The following is a 23,186-nucleotide window of genomic DNA, read 5'->3' on the forward strand; positions in this document are numbered from 1 at the left end:
AATAATATACTGTAGAAAACAATGCATTGTGGGTAATATTTGTTTCTGAGAAAGTAGCCTACACGAATATACTCTGAATTAACAGCGCTCAAAGTCGACACTCAGAGGTTGTGTTCCAAATCACACCCTATACCCTCATTCACTATTCCCTACATTAGTTCACTAATATAGTCCACTTGACTAAGTGAATGAAAACAAACAAGTGAATTCAGACACTGATGAACACCTGACAAGCAGAATCATTGAATGACAGAGAAACAAGAACAGAAAAAGGAGAATAGATGAGCAGAAACACAAGAACTACAACTGAATTACAGTCACACTGAGGTTTTGATATTTTATTCAAAATAATAACGTTTGTTGTCACCAGTATGGTGATCAGTGTGTGCTTTTGTCAGACTCTTGACCCTTAACTTTATAACATTCAATTTTCTCTGATTTTTGTAACTGTGTTTTTGTAAAGCACATTTGTTATAGCAAGAAAAAGCCAAGAGGAAGTTGATCAGGTGTTTTTGGCTGTTGTGATGATGCCATAATCATTCTGGACTGGTTTGATTCACTGATCTCATCCTGTGTCTGTTCTGTAATTTTGTGTGTCTTTTATTTTATATTTATCGATTATAATATCTATAATATAATATAAATTCAGCAATATTTCATTAATCAATTATTTTGATGGATATTAAAGCCATATAGTGCATTAAACATTTTGAACTTCTGTATGACTTAGACAAACACAGACATCAACAATCAGCATATTAATCTCAACAGTGGTGATAATCAAAAGATTTATGTCGCAATGTATGCTGGGTTATAGCAGAGCACACAACTCCCAGTATTTATGCTCACATTATTAGCACATTATAAATGTTAGTTTATGAATTTAAATGGCTTTTGTTTCTGCAAATGAAATGACTTAACTTGAGTTTTAACTTAGTGCAGTACAGTACAGATTACAGCAAATAACTACAACTAACCTAAATTACTGGCAAGTGTTGCCAGTATTTTACCATTACTTTACAGGACAATGTTGTACAGTGTGCTGATAAGCGTCTGTGGTTTCTTTGGTACAGCACACTAATTATTTTTAACATTTAATTCAGTGTTATAGCCGAATACTCCTAGACCAACATGGGGTTGTAACAAACATATTTTATATTATATTACATACTGTAACATCTGGAAGTCAAGTCAAGTCACATTTATTTATACAGCGCTTTTTACAATACAGATTGTTTCAAAGCAGCTTTACAGAGATAACAGGAAAATAATGCAACAAAGTGTGTTTCCAGAAGAAAATAGCATCACAGTCCAACTTAAGGAAGTGTCAGGTGTTGAGGCCAAACACTTCCAAATGTCAAATATAAATTGTCTGTGCACAGCACTGATCTACAGTATGGAAACTGTGTGAAAATTAGATTATAAAATTGTCTATTTATCACAGAATATTCAAAATGATTTGCCAAAATGAGCAATATCCAACTGAGCACACTGCATGGGATTATAACATATGTTTTTAATTCTGTATGCTCTAAAACATTAGTTCCCTTTCAGTCAGTCACGTTCTGCGTTACGTCAGAACGACTGACGAATGGGGTCTCACCTGAGGTCAATCACCTGAAGGTCAATCACCTTCGAGTGGTACAAAACGAGCCGATGGTATGCAAAGTATCTTGGTCAGCGGAATTTGCATTGCGAGCTCCACCCCGCTGTGTGGGTATATAAGGAGCAGTGCGTGCATTCTCGAATTCAAGCTTACGCTTCAGAAATGAGGATTCGACTGAGTTGCCCCCCTCTGGGACAACAGCTTTGCCCGAATCTGATCCAGAGCTGACGGCCATGCTTGCCTGGGCAGCTGAGAGCATTGGGCTCGAGTGAAACCCTCAACCGTGCCCTGAGCGCTAAAGGCTGGATGACTGGTTCTTGGGGGTGGTGCACGCTGATCGTCAGTGCCCGCCTCCAGTTCCGTTTTTCCTGGAAGTGCATGAGGAAGTCACCAGTTCATGACTGCCCGTAACCATTCTGGGGCTACCTCCGCCTTCACTGCCTTCGATGGCGGGGCGGCCAAGGGCAATACTGGGGTAACCCCAGTGGAGCGCTCTGTTGCGATGCAACTGTGTTCTCAGAGCACCTCCACCTGGTGTGGGGACCCCAACCACCTGTCCAAAGCCTGTCAGATCTCATCCACACTCGCCAAGGCTTACAGAGCTGCGGGCCAGGCCGCTTCCGCTTTGCATGCCATGGCCATCCTGCAAGTTCACCAGGCCAAGGCGCTCAAACAAATGCACAAGGGCAGTGCTGACCCAGGGCTTATGCAGAAAGTGTTCACTGCTACCGACCTCGCTCTATGGGTGACTAAGGTCCCTGGGCCAGGTGGCTAAACATGGCAGATATGAGGGAGTCTGAGCGAACCCGGTTCCTCAACTCCCCGATCTCCCAGGCTGGCCTCTTCGGCGGTGATATATCAATCAATATATCACTAATGAGGCTTATTATATGTTACCTAGCAGCAGCAGCACTGCGTCAGACACGTTTCTGGTGTGCAAAGACATAGAAAACGCCACGCAGCCGCCACGCAGCAGAAACGCCACGCTCATGTCACGCAACCAGTGTGTCGCTGGCCTTAAAGTCTTCAGTTCTTCAGGAGATGGTAGCAGGACCACTCCTTTCCCCGGAGGAGGGCTGGGGGAGAATCTTTTGTTCTCCTTTTCTTTTCCTTCCGCGGAGGGATTTACTCCATATATTCTGCTTTCCTTGGTACCCAATTTGTCAAAGAAAGAACTAACACGAACTCTACCTCTGGGTCCCAAGAGGGCGCGGATGACAGTGGGCGTTGCAACGCCTCGTCGCTCTCGTCCCCCTCTTTCCCTGTCACCAGCTCTCAGACCGTTTCAGGGCCCTGCTGAGGGGTAAGCACGTACTGGACTGGACAGATAACACTGCGACCGTAGCGTACATCAACCGCCAATGTGGTCTACGCTCCCGTCGCAACTCACTCGCCATATCCTTTAATGTTTTTTTTATGAGGTTCTTTAATATCCTTTTATCAGTGCCATTCACATCCCGGCCAAGCTAAATCGTGCAGCGGACGAGTTCTCACAACAACTATTTCGTCCCGGAGAATGGAGACTCCATCCCCAGACGGTTCAGCTGATTTGGGAACTCTTCGGAGACGCACAGGTAGATCTGTTCGCCTCTCCAGACACTTCCTACTGCCAGTGGTTTTATTCCCTGACTGAGGGGACCCTTAGCACAGATGCTCTGGCACACAGATGACTGCGGGGCCTTCGCAAGTATGCGTTTCCCCCTGTGAGCCTTCTCGCACAGACGTTGTGCAAGATCAGGGAGGACGACGAGCAGGTCCTCATGGTTGCGCCCTATTGGCCCGGCCACACCTAGTTCCCTGAACTTGAACTCCTCGCGATAGCCCCTCCCTGGACCTCCTTTCTCAGAGAGGGGGCACCCTCTGACAGCCACATCCCGATCTTTGGAACCTACACGTGTGGGTCCTGGACGGAACGCAGAAGGTTTAAAGACTATGCCACCTCAGGATGTAACTACTATGACTTCAGTTAGGGCCTTGTCTACCAGAAGTGGAACATTTGCGAGATTCTACAATCTCTGTGTAGATCCTGTGTCCTCCATACTCGACTCAATTAGCCAGTAAGTAGGACCTGCTCTGTGTCAATTCGGTTGCTGTGCCATTCCACTCCACGGATTGGATGCGTGCGCTAATTTCCTCAGGTGAGTTCCAAAGTTCTAAACCCTGGGTTCGTCCAGCACTGTTGATGTCTAACACCTGTGTGCATGCCCAGTTGGTCAAGCCCTTGTGTCGGACTAGGTGCCTCCATGTGTTGTGATTCCCCACGTGTGTATTTCCACGGTAAGTCTCCTGTGGTAGCGCGTGTCTTTCCCTTGGCAAGACCACTCTTGCCGTCTCTGAGGTTGAAATATATTCCATTCTCTGGCTGGGTTACCTCAGGGATCTTCCATGTGTATTCCGCTTAGGCGGTTCATGTGTGTATTTTAAGTCCTCCCTACGGGTAGGCAGCGTACTTGCATTTTCCTGATGGGAATTTGCTACCCAGTGGACCTTGGTAACTCTTGCGTTAAGCCTAGGCTCACGACAGGGAGCTGTGGCTTGCGCAGGGCACTGGCCATTGCCGGCCATTGTGGCGTTTTGGATAGGACCCCATTCCTCAGTCGTTCTGATGTAACATAGAACGTGACTGACTGAAAGGGAATGTCTCGGTTACGTATGTAACCCTCGTTCCCTGAAGGAGGGAACGGAGACCTTACGTCAGAACCACTGTACCACTGAACGGCCGGGACACACCCTCTCGGTTCCTCAGCGAGAAGATCTTGTTGCTCCCCTGAGGCAGGTGCATGGAAAACATAAGCCAGCCCCATGGTTTAATGACCATACTCGGTCCCTAAGAAAGGCATGTAGAAGATGGGAACGAAAATGGAAGAAAGACAAGTTACATATTTCGTATAAAATGTTGAGAGATTCTTTATCCAAAATTCAAAGGGATGTGAAAACTGCCAGCCCGAGATATTTCTCACACAGCAAAATCCCCAGAGTTAAATTAACTCTGCTCAGAGTACATTTGGTCCCACTCTACACAGAGTTAAAAGGCTTGTTCGACTTCATACAGCGCTGCACAGACTGATCGGCGGCTGACTTGAAGCAGTGCTCAACTGTTCCACGATTGGCCGAATCTACCACATGACTACCATCACGTGTGTTTTGTGTTTATTCTAACACCTTCAGTTCCACTAATGTTCACAAATCTGCTTTTTATAACAGTAAAAGCCCTTTAATGTAGTTGTGATGTTATATTGTGTCACGTTTATCAAAATAAAACTGATAAAAAATGTAGACCCCAATACATTGGTATTTTAATAGTATAGACTTGCGTTGAATTTTATTCTTGTACAAACAGACACTGTATTTAGCAGTAAATAAACTATTAAATGGAAACGTATCTGAAACGTCTGTGTATTTGACAAATATTGCATTTATTTCACTTCAGGGGTCCATTCTTAGTACGTTGCTTAAAACATCCAAGATTAAATGACACATCCAAGATGATATCATCGGGCTAATCATGATCTGGCTAATTAGGTTCTTCAAACATACCTGTTGTTTATGATTAGTATCGTTGGATTGAGTAATCTGAGATAATTGCGCGTTCATGAGTTGGTTTAAAAGGGGATGTGTATCAATGGTAGAAACATTGATCAGCAACGCTGCTATTGGCTGCTCACTGTGGTCAAAGAGCGCGCTCAGTTTTTCTCCGCAGCAAGAGCTACACTTATTACAGTATATATTTTTGTATTTTAATTATTTAATAATACCTTGTTCATTTAATGTAATGTCAGAGCCACCACCCACTAGAACATGGAAACAAGTAAAGGTAAAGTACATTTATATTTGTATATTCTACAAAATGGTAATCTTTACTACTTATACTGTTCTTAGTCTCTTAAAAAAAAAAAAAAAAAAAAAAAAAAACCTGCTCAATTTTGTGTTTGTCTGTTTATAGGAGCAACCAAGAAAAAGGCAGAGCAAAAAAAACAAAACAAAAAAAACAAACAGGTGGTGGTCCTGCACCCCCACATTACACCCCGGCAGAAGAGCTGGCCCTTGGGTTGAATGTGAACCGACCCGTTTTGGGGGGCATCCCTGGGGGCAGCTCTTCCTCAGACCCACAGCCAGGGACCAGTAGCAGCAACACCTTTATTACTGGTAAATGACCTTTTAATTATCTTAATAAACTGTAAAATAATTTGTTGCTGCATTAATTTAAAGGGATAGTTCACTTTGAAATTAAATTTTGGTATGTTTTAGCTTACCTCAAGGGCATCCAAGATGTAGGTGTCTTTTTTTCCGCAGTAGTTTCAATTTTGATATTTTTAGGTCAAACCGTTCTTGTCTGTCAGTCATATAATGCAGGTCTATGGTCACTGTCTCAAAGAGCATGCACTTTCCTGTTATCACTGTACAGTTGCTTTGAAACAATCTGTATTGTAAAACGGGCTATATAAATTAAGGTGACTTGACTTGAAAAGTTCTAGCATATACTTCTTAGTAACTAAACGCACAGCTTCTTAGTAAAGAGACGCTGCCAGGCAGAATTAATTCTCACACTAATGGATTCATATATATGAATCCCTATCACCTAACGATTACAGCCCCATTGACTCCCTGTGCCAATGCATTGATGAAGTCAACAGTTGGATGTGTCAAAACTTTCTTCAGTTAAACAAAGACAAAACTGAAGTCATTGCGTTTGGAAACAAAGATGAAGTTCTCAAGGTGAACGCATACCTTCACTCTAGGGGTCAAACAACTAAACATCAAGTCAGGAATCTTGGTGTGACACTAGAGTCAGAGCTTAGTTTCAGTAGTCATGTCAAAGCAATAACTAAATCAGCATACTATCATCTGAAAAATATTGCAAGAATTCAATGCTTTGTTTCCAGACAAGACTTAGAGAAACTTGTTCATGCTTTCATCACCAGCAGGGTGGATTATTGTAATGGACTCCTCACTGGCCTTCCCAAAAAGACCATAAGACAGTTGCAGCTCATACAGAACGCTGCCGCCAGGATTCTGAGCAGAACCAGAAAATATGAACATATCACACCAGTCCTCAGGTCTTTACACTGGCTCCCAGTTAGATTTAGGATTGATTTTAAAGTATTATTACTGGTATATAAATCATTCAATGGCCTAGGACCTCAATACATTGCAGATATGCTCACTGAATATAAACCCAACAGATCACTCAGATCATTAGGATCATATCAGCTAGAAATACCAAGGGTTCACTCTAAGCATGGCGAGTCCGCTTTTAGCTATTATGCTGGAACCAGCTTCCAGAGGAGATCAGACGTGCTTCTACTGTAGTCACTTTCAAATCCAGACTCAAAACACATCTGTTTAGCTGTGCATTTACTGAATGAGCACTGTGCCAATGTTCGTCCGACTGTTTGTACTGTACTGTATTTTATTTTTTATTTTTCTAAACTGTTTTAATTATTCTTATTTCTTTTTATTATTTTAATTTCTTCTATGTAAAGCACTTTGAATTGCCATTGTGTATGAAATGTGCTATATAAATAAACTTGCCTTGCCTTGCCTTGCCTAAATGTAATCTTTACTGTGCTACTTCATCTGTATCTGATTTAGAACGAGCAGAAATCTGTGAGAAATATAACGACCCAAAGACAAAATACAGTAACTGATCAAAATAAGCTGTTACGTAGGAGCAATAGCCTTGTGGGCAGCGCTGTGTCATATGCCATAGCTGTGCACAAGGCAACCCGCGTTCAGTCTCAGCTCGAGGTTCAGGCTTATTTGTTCATTAATGACGTCATCAGCAACTAGTTGACGTCGACTCGACTTTAATCACATAAATGCCGACTGAAGAAAAAATCTGAAGTCGTTCAGCCCCTAGTTTACTTATTTTAAGTTGTCATTGTTACACAAATTAATATTTGGTCATATTAATTAACAACATGAACTTACTATCCACCTCTTTTTTTCGGTGTGAAAGTAAGCCATTTCATGTGAAAGTGTGAAAGTGCTAGACTTCATATTCATTAGCCGCCATTATAGGTAAAGAACTAGAAAAAAGAAAAAGAAAAAGTGCACTAAATGGCAAATCTATTAGTCTACAAGCCAGTGTATTAAATTAAAATAATATGATAAGTATATAGTATTCAAAATAAGGTGGATAGGGTTATGGTTATAGAGCTAGGTAATGTACTTTTATTACTATAGTAAGTAGATATCACGTGTATAAAGGACAGTGTGTGTCTTACCCTCGACTGTGACGGCGTAGTGATGCCTGACGGAGCCCTGGCTGTTTGTGGCAATGCAGACGTACTCGCCATCATCCGTCTCCAACACGCTCTCAATCTGAAGCCAGCGGCCATGGTGCAGCTTCCGCACGCGGCTGGGAGAGAAAGGGCTGTCCATCCATTCCCACTGCACTTCTGGAGTCGGTCTTAATCAGAGGAAGCAATAGTTGTTAGTTATAAAAGTGATCCTTAAACACTTCTTGCTAGTTCAAGTTAAATGGTCCTATATTCTGAGAGATATGAGCCTACTGATCCCTTTCCAATGGTAGGAAAGGTCAGAAGAATTGAGATCTGGACCCTCCAAGACAACTAAAGAACTATGGAAATCAGGACTGTCAGAGGTGACGACATCAACCAATGTGGTTGACATCAACCAAAATGACATCAACCACATTTTAAGCCAATGTGTATAAAGATTGTCTTTTTATTGGGGCCTTTCTTGTTTCTTCTGTGTTCTAGCCAGAACTGGTTTGGTGGCCCTGGGCAGTCCATGGTCGTTCACACCTTGGTCTCAGGAATGGAGGGTTGAGGTAATCAATGGGCAACTGGTGATTAGATTAGCCTGCGACGAAGAAAGGTTTCGAAGAGAAATAAAGCATTTACAAGGTTCTAAAGACTTTCTTTTAACTGTGTATTTTGGGACAAAGCAACAAGCTCAACAGGATGGAAAGGTGGGATGTGATGGGTGGACACTTGGAATGCTACAACCCAATCACACCACTAGAGTAGGAAGGCGGGAATTAGTAATTCCCTCCCCAACTGCAAGGAATAAAAGCTTTCCTAAGCGAACACAAGGTCCAGTTGTGGTTTATTTCTTTGCTCTTGGCTGACATGTGGCATTGCTATGGCCTGCTTGTGGCCCAGATCTGGCAAACAGGAGTGAGCCGCCCAAGGGCCGTCATTCCACGCTGCATGTGGGCCAGATCATCTTTCCACATGTGCCATATGTGGGCCAGATGTGGGCCGGATCTGGGCCGTCACAATGTTGCTATGTGGGATATGCACTATAAATATAAAATATATCTTTATACATTCAGTTACCTGTCTGTTGTAAATGGGTCTGTTTTAGTATATGTTCAATCATCTGTCTGTTTGTACAAATGCTGTCTTAGTCTTAAAAATAATCATCCAAGAATGTCATGGCACATAGTATACTACACTCTGTACATATTTTCTTAAAAAACAAAGCTTTGACTTTTGAATGTGAAAAACGAATGTGAATACTTTTTTACTTTTAAGTAATACTTCTATTATTTTTTTGACATTTAAAGTGTCTAAATAAATTAAATGTGTAAACTACTGTAAACAAGTTCATATACGTAACATTAAAATGTTATATTATTTGTTAAAGCTAACATTCTAATAATTAGCCTCAAGAAAAGTCAGAATTCCTATATTAATGCGAGTGTATTAATAATTAGAAGTGCAGTACAGCAGATTGCAAAGCAGATTTTAATTAAACAGTGTGTGCAGTGGTGGTGGTTTGTTTAAACCCAGCAGACATGATAAGAGATCGTCTGAACACTCACAGGCCCTCAGGGATGCACTCCAGAGTCAGCGTTTGGCCCCTGAGCACCAGATGAGAGCTGTGGGATCCTGTGGGCTTGACCAGCTGGGGCCGCCGGCTCTTCACCACTGAATTTGCTGTGAAAACATGAGAACACCGTTCAATCCCACAACTACGTTTTAGTCATTTCAAAAGGCTCTCTTGCGTTCCCTTTTGCCAAAAAGGAAGTGATACATCAACACATTTCATGTCTTATTGTCCTTTTTTGCCACACTTATTTAAACATGTGTGAAGATTCAAGAGCATAGTCAGCCTTCCAGTTCCAGTTCTGAAGATCAGGTCTGGGCTTCGTGAAAACTAGAGATTGTACTTGCACATTTTTGTATCCCTGCTCATGGACAGTTGAAAAAGAAACTGGACTGGCCATCGGGAAACGCAGGACTAAAGCTTGAACCTCCATGAATTCAGAACAAATCTTTTCTTCTCTGCAAATATGTTCAGTCCTTTAAGTAAATAAAAAAGCAGTGTTCAGCAGTAATCAGCAGTGTTGGGCTTAACACATTACAAGTAACGTGAGTTACATAATGAATTACTTTTTTAAGTAACTAGTAAGGGTAACACATTACTTTTAAATTTACAACAAAATATCTGAGCTATGTTTTCAAATAAGTAACTCAAGTTACTTTGTTTCCCCATGTATAGACTAACAGCTCCCCTGTCCTCATGTGATGGACTCGTGATTGAGTGCAGCAGATGCGTTCTGTGTGAACATGAGGCTTATTTACCAGGGTGGGGGTTCCTCTTTTTAAGAAGCTCCAACTACAGGGGGATCACACTTCTCAGCCTCCCCGGGAAAGTCTATGCCAGGGTACTGGAGAGGAGAATACGGCCGATAGTAGAACCTCGGATTCAGGAGGAACAGTGCGGTTTTCATCCCGGTCGTGGAACACTGGACCAGCTCTATACCCTCTCCAGGGTGCTGGAGGGTTCATGGGAGTTTGCCAAACCAGTCCACATGTGCTTTGTGGATTTGGAGAAGGCATTCGACTGTGTTCCTCGCGGCCTCCTGTGGAGGGTGCTCTGGGAGTATGGGACTATCCGGTCCCTGTACGACTGGAGCAAGAGCTTGGTTCGCATTGCCGGCAGTAAGTTAGACTTGTTCCCGGTGCATGTTGGACACCGGCAGGGCTGCCCTTTGTCACCGGTTCTGTTCATAATTTTTATGGACAGAATTTCTAGGCACAGCCAGGGGCCGGAGGGTGTCAGGTTTGGGGACCACACGATTTCATCTCTGCTCTTTGCGGATGATGTTGTCGTGCTGGCCCCATCAGACCAGGACCTTCAGCATGCACTGGGACGGTTTGCAGCCGAGTGTGAAGCGGCTTGGATGAGAATCAGCGCAGAGGCCATGGTTCTTAGTCGGAAAAAGGTGGCTTGCCCACTTCAGGTTGGTGGAGAGTTCCTGCCTCAAGTGGAGGAGTTCAAGTATCTTGGGGTCTTGTTCACGAGTGAGGGAAGGATGGAACAGAAGATTGACAGAAGGATCGGTGCAGCTTCTGCAGTAATGCAGTTGATGTACTGGTCTGTCGTGGTGAAGAAAGACCTGAGCCGCAAGGCGAAGCTCTCGATTTACCGGTCAATCTACGTTCCTACTCTCACCTATGGTCATGAGCTGTGGGTCATAACCGAAAGGACAAGATCCCGGATACAGGCGGCCGAAATGAGCTTTCTCCGCAGGGTGGCTGGGCGATCCCTTAGAGATAGGGTGAGGAGCTCGGTCACTCGGGAGGAGCTCAGAGTAGAGCCGCTGCTCCTCCACATCGAGAGGGGCTCGGGCATCAGTTCCGGATGCCCCCTGGATGCCTTCCCGGGAAGGTGTTCCGGGCATGTCCCACCGGGAGGAGACCCCGGGGAAGACCTAGGACACGCTGGAGGGACTATGTCTCCCGGCTGGCCTGGGAACGCCTCGGTGTCCCCCCGGAAGAGCTGGAGGAAGTGTCTAGGGAGAGGGAAGTCTGGGCATCTCTGCTACGACTCCTGCCCCCGCGACCCGGCCCCGGATAAGTGGAAGAAGATGGATGGATGGATGTTTACTTAATTATTCAGTATGACGATATGTTATTGCGAATATTATTGTTACTTGTTCATCATTGTGTCAGTGTTTTATTCGCTGACTTTAGCTAGCTTCTTTGCACGCAGAACAACATAGTGACTAAACACGTTTGTCCATTTGGCTCAAATCATTTTCAGACCATGCTGGGGAAAAGCTATCAAGTTGTTCTCATGTAATGCATCAACAAATTTAATAAAAAAGATTTCATAAAGAGGTTGTACCTGAATGATACCTTATATGTACTCTTATAATCATCACCTGACAATGCCATTTTAATTTGGTGACAGCGCCACCTATTGGTCTACCATTTGATTACGATATATATATAACATTTTGCCCCAATTTATCACTGGAATGCTATTTTTTATGCTTTTTCAATGCTTTTTTTTTTTTTTGCTCTTTGGGCATGCTTCAGTACCCTTCTTTTTGTTCTGCTTTGTAAAGCATCCCTGGGTTCTGTTATAGAAATAAAATATGTAATGTGTACTAATCACTGGCAGAAGAAGGTTCACACACAGGCTGTGACGTAGATGGCGATGGGATCTTTAGGCAGGATGACGCTGGCAGTGGTGTAGTAGGCATTGCAGATGAAGTCTTTTCTACTGTCATTGACTAGTAAGTTGGCAAAGTACAGGTTTCCGTCCAGACTTATGGTCATCCGCTCACTCAGTGGAATGTGGTGGAATTCTGACAAAAAGAAAGAGAGGAATGGGATTCAGTTCAATCAATTAAAGTGTCATGCAGGGTAATTTAGTTATGTAGAATTAGACTCGTTAGGAAATTTACGCTTGTCCATCCAGTGTATAATGGGAGCGACAGAGCTATTTGGAGGGTTACAGTGGAGGACTGTGCTTTCTCCCTCCTCAAACAGTCTTTGTTCCTGCTTCTTCTCTCTGGCCAGGGTTGGAATGGCTGTGAAATAGAAATAACACTTTAATGTGTCTATGTATACAATGTTCAGTGTTCAGTATTCAACTCACTATTGATCCGAAGGGTCCTGTCATGTTTATGTCATCACAAAGATAGAGGTATGACCTCATAGTCGCCCAGGCCAACTCACACTTCACAGACGGACACTTGACAGGTCAGATCAGTGTGTTACTCCTGTCGGTGTTGGACAACTCTCGTTTTCGATTGACCATGTTAAATCTGTGTTTGTCGAGTCTTTGAGTGTCTGGGAAAGTGACGTACTATAATATGATGACTGTTGGCGTTGATCAGCATCTGTCGGTGCAGTGTGATTTGGCCTTAACATTGTCTCTTGCTCACATACACTACCGGTCAAAAGTTTTAGATCTGTAAGATTTTTTATGTTTTTAAAAGAAGTCTCTTCTGCTCACCAAGGCTGCATTTATTTGATAAAAAAACTATAAAAAAACAGTAATATTGTGAAATATTATGACACTTTAAAATGACGTAAAATGTGTTTTCTATTTTAATATATTTTAAAATGTAATTTATTCCTCAGATGAAAGCTGAATTTTCAGCATCATTACTCCAGTCTTCAGTGTCACATGATCCTTCAGAAATCATTCTAATATGATGATTTGATGCTCAAAAAACATTCATTATTATTTTCAATGTTGAAAACAGTTGTGTACAATTTTTTTTTCTAAATTCTTTGATGAATAGAAAGTTCAAAAGAACAGCATTTATTTAAAATATAATATTTTCTAACATTATAAATGTCTTTACTGTAACTTTTGATCAGTTTAACTCATCCTTGAGAAATGCAAGTATTGATTTATTTTATTTCTTTCCCCCAAAAATAAAATTAAAATTCTAACTGACCCCAAACTTTTGAACGGTAGTGTTTAATGTTACAAAAGCTTTAGATTTCAGATAAATGCTGTTGAGCCAGTGCTTGAGGACAGACTCACGCTCTGTGATCAGGTGCACCAGGTCTGAGACGGCTGTTCCCAGCTCGTTCGCCACATAGCAGCGGTACGAGCCCTGATATGACTTCAGCTCCTCAAGTGGATCCACTGTCAGGCTTCCAGACCCCAGCAGAACCTTCCCAAACTGCTTTCCATCTTTGACCCAACGGAAACTGTCCGTGGGAGACAAGAACAGAAAGACCATCTTAGAACTACAGCAAATAAAGATAGACAGATGGAGAGATAAAAAACAAAGGAATATATACAGTGCTGGTCAAAAGTTTACATGCAAAATCGACTGGCCTGAATAAGCTATAATAGATGTCTCCATATAGTCATATGTCAAAAATACTAGCTGAATTTAAACATATGACCTCGTTCAAAAGTTTACTTATGCTTGATTCATAATTTGTTGGTGTCAGGTTTAGGATCAGCTGCTGTCACTCCACCTATCCATCAGGGACTGTATGATTTTGAGATCCATCATTTGGGATTACTCATGTACACAACTATTACCAAAGCTAACCACAACTGGGCATACATTGATGACAGAAAGATTATGACTAGAGAGATGTTAGAAAGGGACACAAATCCCCAATAATGATTCAAAGTGAAGGTCAATCACTTTACTTATGATATTCTGATAAATTTCATCAATTCAAAAGCAGTATTTGCAGAGATTTCAAAGCGGTGTCTTGCTAATCCACATTATTTCAGTTCTGCCCCATTTCAGTTCTGCTAATGATTTGATGATCTGAATGATCTGATGAGAAAGTGCTGATGAAGCAGTGGTTTAGATGTTTCTAAGCCAGTTTACACTCACCTGGGTGTCGGGTTTCCAGTCGCCTCACAGGCCAGATTGACGTCATCCAAAGAGAAAGCTGTGTGAGACTTGGGCTGAGTCGTGATCGTTGGAGCTTCTTTGACTGGGGAGAATCATTGTTGTTACAGAAAGCATATCAATGTTTTGAGTAAAGGTTTAGTTCACACCAGATGGGTGTGAGAGCAACTGTTACTTCTGACAATGAATGCTCCTGAAATATTGTACAACTGGTATTTTCTCATTGTGTCCATTGTTTCTATAACACCTAAAAACTTTTGAATAAAAAATGGTGATCACTTGTTCGTCAGTTTGATTACACAAAATAACATTGTCTCATAGCACAGGAAAAATCATTTAGTAGAAGTTATAATGTAAAGACTTAGCAGTAAGAGGCACTTACACACAGAGACACAGAGTCAGAAATAAAGAAGTATGCATACAGAGGAAGTCGATGTACTTACGGTTGCTATATGTGTCTAAGAGAGCCACAGAGGGAAGCAGGGGTTGCAGAGAGAGAGAGAGAGAGCAAGAACAGGGTTAGAGAGAGTCATGCATGAGCATTCGGACTGTGAGGCATTTCTATCGGTGTGAGACAGCATCCTACAGAGAAACAGATTTATGTAAAATCAAAAGCTCAAATGATTCAGTCCATGTGTCTGAGGCTACTCCGTTCAGCTTACACACATTTAAGACAGAAGGGATCAGGCATTTCTGATCTCTTTAGACAGAATGAGTTCAGGAGAACATAAGACAAACCATGGAAATAACTGGACAAATTTTTATCATGATTCGTTGTGACTTTTTGGCAGCTCAACACAATTGGTGGAAACATTTCTATTATACATAATAAAGAGGAGGGAGTACAAAACGAGTTGTTTTGGTAGCTTGGTTTCAAGAAAAGCTGTTTCTGGCATTGTTGTTTTATGTTTTGACACCTGTATTTCATTAGTTTTCTGCCATAATGAGGTCATCTGTTGCACCTGTGTCTTTGTATTTTAGTTGTCAAGTTTCACAGTTTCTTCATTTGGCGTTTGTATGTTGTAATCCCGCTGCCTGAGGAAGAACGCTTGTGTCATTGTTTGTGGATTTTCCTTTTGGATTTAGTTTGTGCTTCTACCTTTTGTGGTTTTATCTTTTTTAAAATATCTGCCTGCCTTTTTTGTGCTTGCCATTTTAGTGTATTTACATGTTTGTATTTTCCTCTATTTTGTAAACTTTCGAGTGAACTTGGGTCCAATGATGGTCCTTTGTGGAATAAAATACCCACTGACAAGTGCCTGCCCCGGTGTGAGACTGTTTAGGCAGGACTGTTAGGACTGTTAACTCAGGACGAAAGCACCTGAGATCCCACAGGTCCAGGCTGAAAAACCTTAACATTGTGTGCGAAGTTAACAAGTAAATGTGGCTTCTCCTCGTCTGCCGAAACATGAGGATGAAAGGCACCACGTAGGAAACAAATCCAAGAGGTCTCCCCAAAATCCCTCGCTCAACGGTGTGGGAGGCAGGAATGGTCTCCACGTAAACCTTAAGAGTGGATGGGGAAGGACCCTTAACTTTAAGGTATATAGTTTCCTTGTGGAGGGAGTTCTAGAGTTGAGGATGGTCTCAATAACCTTGGTTGAAAGACCAGTATTCTGGAGCTAATCCACCTCAGGGGCCAGACCCATCGATTCCACAGTCATGCCGGCCAGAACGGGGCTACAAGGAGTAGGCTGATCCTGTCCTGGCGAACTCTCCCTAGAACTCCTCGGACCAGAGAGATCAAGGGAAATCGTACAGATGTCTGCACATGGCATCCAGTCCCAGAGGAGTTGGATGTGTGAGGGATAACCAGAGTGGGCAGTGGGTCGTCTCTTGCAACTCCTCTAAATTAACTCCACCATCTTGTGATGGAGTCACCATTCCCTGGACCTCAGCCCCTGCCTCAACATGATGTCTACTCCCCTGGGACAGGAACCACTGTTTCGACCATATGACAAGGGTACAAAGTAGGGTTGGGCGATATATCTCATGACATTGTTAGGCGCATCTCGTCAGTAAAGCCGGTTCCTTGATTAGTAGTAAATCGCCATCACCTGCTTTCAGATGGAGCGGCATTCACTACAAAGAGCCGTAGTTAACTGACAAGCTGAGCCATATCGCATTAATATCACGGACGTATCGCCTACGATAATTAATGCGATATGGCTCAGCTTGTCAGTTAACTACGGCTCTTTGTAGTGAATGCCGTACAGCAGGCCAAAAGGTATTACAGCAGGGGTCACCAAACTTTTTTCTCTGGGGGCCACATTATCATTCCTGACTGTGATGGGGGGCCGGGTCCAGGTCAGCTATATAACATAGAATTGTATGACCCAGACCAAAATGACCACCAGCAGGCCTCATTGTGTAGTAGAGATTACTAGCCTGGCACAGCCATCCCCATTACTATATCCCCACTACTATATCAACACTTGATTCCTGGCACATACTTGTTTATCTTTACTAGTGGTTTGCAAAAGTTGTAATCGAGTCTTCACACTTTGTTTTAATTAAAGTTATTCTTCACAAATAATCGTTGGTCCACTATTCTTTGAAAACTCTGCGCTCTCTTTTAGGCGTGGAACGGTACAGAAGTCACGGTTCGGTTCATACCTCGGTTAAGACATCATGGTTCGGTACGAGTTCGGTACAATGGAGGGAAAAGCAAAACAAAAATGCAGAAGGCTTGTGCATGTCTCAGGCTGGACCACCAAAAGAAAAATAAATGTATTAAACCTTGTATTAAAAAAAAAAAAAGTTTTATTAATAAAGTAAAGGCATAGAACCAGTTTATTTGTAGTGCACTGACAATAGTTTTATATAATTAGTTCATTAATAAAAATACCTTGATATTTTTGGTAATTGTACCTGAATGAATTGAAAATTAATCTGCTACGTTTCATGTTTTTATGTTTCCACTGTTCGATCGCGGCCGCGCCTCATACACACACACACACACACACCGATCGCGGCCGCGCCTCACACACACACACACACACACACACACACACACACACACACACACACACACACAAATATAAGTAAACACTTTACGACTTTTCGATCGCACCCACACCTCTCTCTCAACATATTCCAGCATAGCAATATTTACATCGCAGCCTGCTTCAGAGCTAAGGCGGAGCTACAGATTAGGTGTCCCTAAAGAATCCGCGTATCTAACTGTAGTTCCGCATTACATTAATTAAATTGCACGCGAGTTTTATTTATTTTTATACCGTGTATTCTCCGTGTAAATGTATGCACCAAACCGTGACGCCCATACCATGACGTACCGTCCATGACGACTTTTGGGGATTGCCTCATAGGGCCGGTTCAAGTAGTAGGGGGCAGAGGGGCTGGGGGGCCAGTCAAAGGGGGGTGGCGGGCCTGAGTCGGCCCGCGGGCCTTAGTTTGGTGACCCCTGTATTACAGTGATGGCATCGGCGAGCATCTGTCGGACTAGTTTTTGCGGTGTGTTCCACACGTTGGCTCTCGTTGGGCTCACGTTGGTGGACGTTTGCCCTATTCATCATTATGAATCGGCATCGGGGGCCGTTGGTGAGAGTGGGAACTCTGATTGGATGTTCAGTTTAGTGAACTAGTCAGTGCAATAGAATGAAAGCAAAAGTGGTGAAAAAGATCAAGTTCTAATCTAATGTTTAAGGCTAATCTAATGTTATGTTATCCTACCTGAGCTTTCCAAAACGTGAATATTTTCATAACAACACGAGCTTGCTTAGAATGAAGAAAGTTATCAACAACTGATATTCAAAATGGTAAGCAAGCGCTGCTTTGTTTACTTTTTGTATATCTGCATACATCTCGACGAATATAGACTATTGACACCTGCTAATATATACAGTTATTTCCCACACGCAGACTAGCAAGAGTGCACATGCTAGTTTGCAGTCGGCTGTAGTCTGTGCTTTGTGTTTAAGCGCAGGTTTTTGGTCCAGACACAGCTGGTTTTTGTCACCGCTAGTTCAAGTCGGCTTGGTGTGTCCCAGGCTTACAGGTGTGTGTCCTCACTTGGTGTGTCCCAGGCTTACAGGTGTGTGTCCTCACTTGGTGTGTCCCAGGCTTACAGGTGTGTGTCCCCTCACGGCTTAAAATGTTCACATGCAGATTTCACACACAAATTTGTTCATATGCACGGTTTGTGAATGATACTTTCTGACACGGTTAATTAGGTTTTTTGACCAAATCGTTGCAAAATATAAGTTTGATAAAAAAAGTATTTATCAAGATACCACCAAATACATAATTTAGTATCAAGAAGTGTGAAGCTGCACCCTGATCGCTATTAGAGGAATAACTGCTAAAAGTTCAACAAAGTAACTGCACATTTTGTAAGAGCCTTTCTAAATAAGGTTTAAAGTCCAGATGGGAAGGTACTTACAATCCGGAGGGATCTGGATGTATCCCTGTGTTCGTAGCACACTGAGGAAGAAGAGCAGCAGATGAAGATGTGTCCTGTTTCGCCCTCTTCCTGCCGGCTGACGCTGTGCGGGAGGCATCGTGCATCAAACCAGCAGCCACTGCATGAACACACACTCGGGTCCCGACACTCTCCAGCAGGGCAACACACAGACCGAGAGAAGGGTCACGTCTGACTCTGCACACTTCTTCTGTTCTGAGATGACAGACGGATGAAGGGAGGGCTGTATATAGACACAAACACAAGGAGGAGGAGACAGAAAATCAACCCTAACCCATCAGTTCCACAATGGACAATAGAGGAATAAAAACAGCAAAAAGTAAAGAACACAAAGAACCGATTACAGAACAGAAACACACATGAAAAGCAGTTGTGGCTTAATGATTAGAGAGTCGGGCTTGTAGGCTAAACTGAAGGTCGTGGGTTCGAGTCTCAGTTCCTGCATGTCGGTGCGGGGAGCGAATGAACAGCGCTCTCTTCCTCCCTCAACACCCACAACTGAGCTGCCCTTGAGCAAGGCACTGACCCCCAATCAGGTGTGTGTTCACGGTGTGTGTGTGTGTGTGTGTGTGTGTGTGTGTGTGTGTGTGTGTGTGTGTGTGTGTGTGTGTGTGTGTGTGTTCAGCACTCACTGCTGTGTGCGTGCACTTGGATGAGTGAAATGCAGAGAACAAAGTCTGAGTATGGGACACCATACCTGGCTACACGCGTCACTTTAAAGGAATTATTGATTTACACTTTATAACACTTTATTTCGATAGTGCACTTTAGACACTCTACTAACCCGAACTCTAACCTAACAGCCTACTAATCCTCTAATGAGAGTTAGTTTACATGCAGTTGCAAAATTATTTATAGCTAGTAGAATATAGTAGAATCTAAAGTGTACCATCAACATAATGTGTACCTGAATTATTACATTATTCTGCAGAGGAATGTTTGATAAAGTCACTTTGAATTAAAGGGATAGTTCCCCCAAAAATGTCAATTCTGTCATCATTTACTCGCCCTCAAGTTGTTTCAAACCTATAAGAATTTCTTTTTTCTGCTGAACACAAAAGAAGATATTTGTCCATCAACTGTTTGGTTACAGACATTCTTCCAAATATCTTCTTTTGTGTTCAGCAGAAAAAAGAAATTCTTACAGGTTTGAAACAACTTGAGGGCGAGTAAATGATGACAGAATTGACATTTTTGGGGGAACTATCCCTTTAAGGGTCTGAATATCTCTCAGACACACACACACACACACACACACACACACACACACACACACACACACACACACACACACACAATATAATCAGCTTTGTGTTTCAAGTGATAAAGATCCTACAGGATGTAAAAACATACTCATCTACAATCAGATACTCAACCCAGGGCTTCTAACACCAGCATTAGTGCACCTGTGCTGGATTGCTCTAGAGGAAATGGACAGACTGGACACTGACTAATGTAGCAATAAGATTTGCAAGTGTTTTTTCTAATCTGTATATATATATATACTTTTAGGGATAAGGTTATAATGAGGTTAAGGGTCGGTTTAGGGTTAGGGGTCGGGTTAGGCACTTAGTTGTGATGGGTAAGGTTAGGGTAAGCGGCTAGAGATTGCATTGTGTCAATGAATGTCCTCATAAAGATAGATGTACAAGAATGTGTGGGTGTCTGTGTGTGTGTGAGAGAGAGAGAGAGAGAGAGAGAGAGAGAGAGTGTGTGTGTGTGTGTGAGAGAGAGAGAGAGAGAGAGAGAGAGAGAGTGAGTGTGTGTGTGTGTGTGTGTGTGTGTGTGTGTGTGTGTGTGTGTGTGAGAGAGAGTGAGTGGGTGTGGGTGTGTGCTGAAATATTGAGCAGTGGCAGCTGTGCTGGTAAGGGCCACTAATGGATGAAACGGGGGAGGAGAGATGTACCGTTCTGTCCTGCTGTCCATCATCAGTGTTTATTTTCCGGACAGTTGACTTGATATTGCTGAGTCATATAGGAATACTCATCTTTCTCATCTCACTCTCTCCGTCTCATCTGTCGGCCACACCCTGCTCTTTTTTTAATGTATTTCTTTTGTCTCGTGTGTGTGCGTTTGACTTTAATGTGTGCTAATGCTATGTCAGTGATCTACATGTAAAATGCATCAGTGTGTTTTACACAGCGACCAGCATGATGCTCACCGCCAAACACACTCCCAGTAAAGAAGAGGTGCGTCTGCAGAGAGCGATCACACACACACGCTCAGACTGGGACGCGCCTCACGGTCTCCTCTCCGTCTCCATGACAACGGAATCCCCCACACGGGAGGAACACGGGATGCGTGCCGGATACTATTGAGCTCAGGATCACAACTGCACCAGCTCTCTCTACTCCAGACACACCTCGTGCAGAACAGAGTGTGTGTGATCCGAGGCACAGAGTGTGTGTGATCTGAGAAAGAGTGTGTGTGATCCGAGGCACAGAGTGTCTCTGAAGGCCTTTAGCTAGCATGAACGAATGGGTCCTCCTGCTGAAAGGCCTTTAAATGTGAACTCTGATCAGCGCCTGATTAGAAAACATAAACAGTTTGTCATCTTATCTACTTAAATATGACTATAAGTGCCTTTTAAATGGCATAATGGTTCTCATTCTTGGACTTCTCAACATATTGCACACCACTAGCCTGCTAGCTTATTAAATCTCATGTTTTATTAGATTATTTGATTAAAAAAAAAAAAAACACAAACACTAAACTGTGAAACAATGACCTTTATACCCAGAAGATAAGCATGTAATGCAGTGTAACTACAATCCCAGTAACAACACGCACCCGTCTGCTCCTCACACCAGCACAACGGTTTCTGGAGAGTTCGAATTCAGAAGCACTGGAAGATTTTAGCCATGTCACGCCCGGTGTGTGTGCTGTACACATCTACTGAGACCCCAGAAAGAGTGTTTAAGAGCAAACGACTACAAAGCAGATCTAACCATTTTCGCTTTATTCAGTCGTGATTTAATATTCACAAAAGCACAGTTTGAAAATAAAGCAATAAGCCTACTATACGCCTACCACATCATCACTATGATGCTCCTCTCGACACATTTCTGAGATGCGCACAGCGAAGGACTGTACCAGTGAAGGACTGTACCAGTGAAGGACCAAACCAGTAGCAGGAATTTCATTGGTCGGCCAATGTTTAATGCGAGGATGTCATCAGACACCCTCCATCTGGACCCCAGAGCAAGACTTTTACTCGATTACACACATGGCAGCCTCCAGCATTAATGAGTCCCATATTCCCCACGGGACCCTGCCGAAACAACTGAATGATCTTAACCCTAGAGGGGCTCCTCTGAACAAAAGACAGAGACGTCCCTTTTGTGTTTCCCTTTCAAGCCTATCTTCATTAGAAACGCTCCTCTGTTGAAGCCAAACATTTACATGTCAGCTGTCAGAACATGTTCCCGTTTACACTGGAACCAGTGCGAGACCAGGACCTGTATCAGCTCTTGAAGAGGAGAGCTCTCATACTCACACTGTCAATCACAAAATAACCTAAAATCATTAAAGGGGTGGTTGATTATGATTTGACTTTTCTAACTGTAGTCAGTGTGTAATGTTTCTGTTTGATCATAAACAACATCTGCAAAGTTACGACGCTCAAAGTTCAAAGCAAAGGGAGATTTTTGCTTTTGAGAAATCGCTTTTTAAGGACTACAACAAACGGCTGGAAGGGACTACACCAGCTTCCTATCGGGCTAGTGACATCACCAACCCTAGAATTTACATAAGCCCCGCCCCCGGAACGGGCAACAAAGGGGGTGAGTCCAAGCTGAGAAGAGGTGATAGGATGTGCTAACACACAAGCTGTTGTAGCTCCGCCCCCTGTGCCAGGAGCAGCAGCTCATTTGCAAAATATCTGTGGGGTATTTTGAGCTAAAACTTCACATACACACTCTGGGGACATCAGAGACTTTATACCACCCCTTTAACTTAAGAAGCAAATTACACTGAATACATTACCATGTATTATTGATTCAGTAAAAGAATATGCATGCCTGTTTAATGATGTTAGAGCTGCATTATTGAGCTAGCACTAGCTCTCTGAGATGTATAAAGCTGTCCATGTCGTCTTCAAGAGCTCTGTTACAACACATCAGAGATCTGTCAAAGCCTTTCCTGGAAGACTTCACCAGTTGTTTATTCATAAGAGCCCCATTCAGTTCACTGACACACACACTCATGCTCATTACCGTAAAACTGCATGGAGAGAATTCGGGAACAAATGTCAGTGAACTGCTGGCTATCCACCCCACACACTGCGCTTCAGAGAAGAGACGGACACTTGTTCAATGATCATAACCCTCAATTCTTAATGCTGTTACTGCGAGTCATTAGCTGGATGATTCACGACTGTCTGTGTGTGTCATGTGATGTTAAACCGCCTGCTGATCACACACTCACTCACTGAGAAACATCATGCATTAAGAGTTCACTTTTGAACAGGACGAGGATATGTTATTGTTTCAGCATGTATTACAGCATTACTATTATAAGATTATTTCGATGCTTGC

The 23,186-nt window shown here is 42.8% G+C and overlaps 1 protein-coding gene across 5 annotated transcripts in view; it reads right to left on the reverse strand.

Moving 5' to 3' along the window:
• l1camb (L1 cell adhesion molecule, paralog b) overlaps positions 1-23,186 on the reverse strand; it is an 85,691-nt gene that overhangs the window by 52,391 nt on the left and 10,114 nt on the right. For 2 of the 5 annotated variants that reach the window (XM_084427233.1, XM_084427235.1), the window contains exons 2-8: positions 18,613-18,874; positions 14,193-14,295; positions 13,373-13,542; positions 12,279-12,404; positions 12,009-12,179; positions 9,402-9,516; positions 7,834-8,018 (exon numbers count right to left, since the gene is read on the reverse strand). In XM_084427233.1, coding sequence (XP_084283359.1) covers positions 7,834-8,018; positions 9,402-9,516; positions 12,009-12,179; positions 12,279-12,404; positions 13,373-13,542; positions 14,193-14,295; positions 18,613-18,730 — 988 coding nt within the window. In that variant the 5' untranslated portion in view covers positions 18,731-18,874. Of the gene's footprint in view, positions 1-7,833; positions 8,019-9,401; positions 9,517-12,008; positions 12,180-12,278; positions 12,405-13,372; positions 13,543-14,192; positions 14,296-14,653; positions 14,669-18,612; positions 18,875-19,010; positions 19,143-23,186 lie in introns of those variants that run through there. The other 3 variants (XM_084427232.1, XM_084427231.1, XM_084427234.1) reach the window with 3 other exon arrangements.

This window comes from Rutilus rutilus (assembly GCF_951802725.1).
Source record: "Rutilus rutilus genome assembly, chromosome: 13".
In the NCBI taxonomy this organism is placed as follows: domain Eukaryota; kingdom Metazoa; phylum Chordata; class Actinopteri; order Cypriniformes; family Leuciscidae; genus Rutilus; species Rutilus rutilus.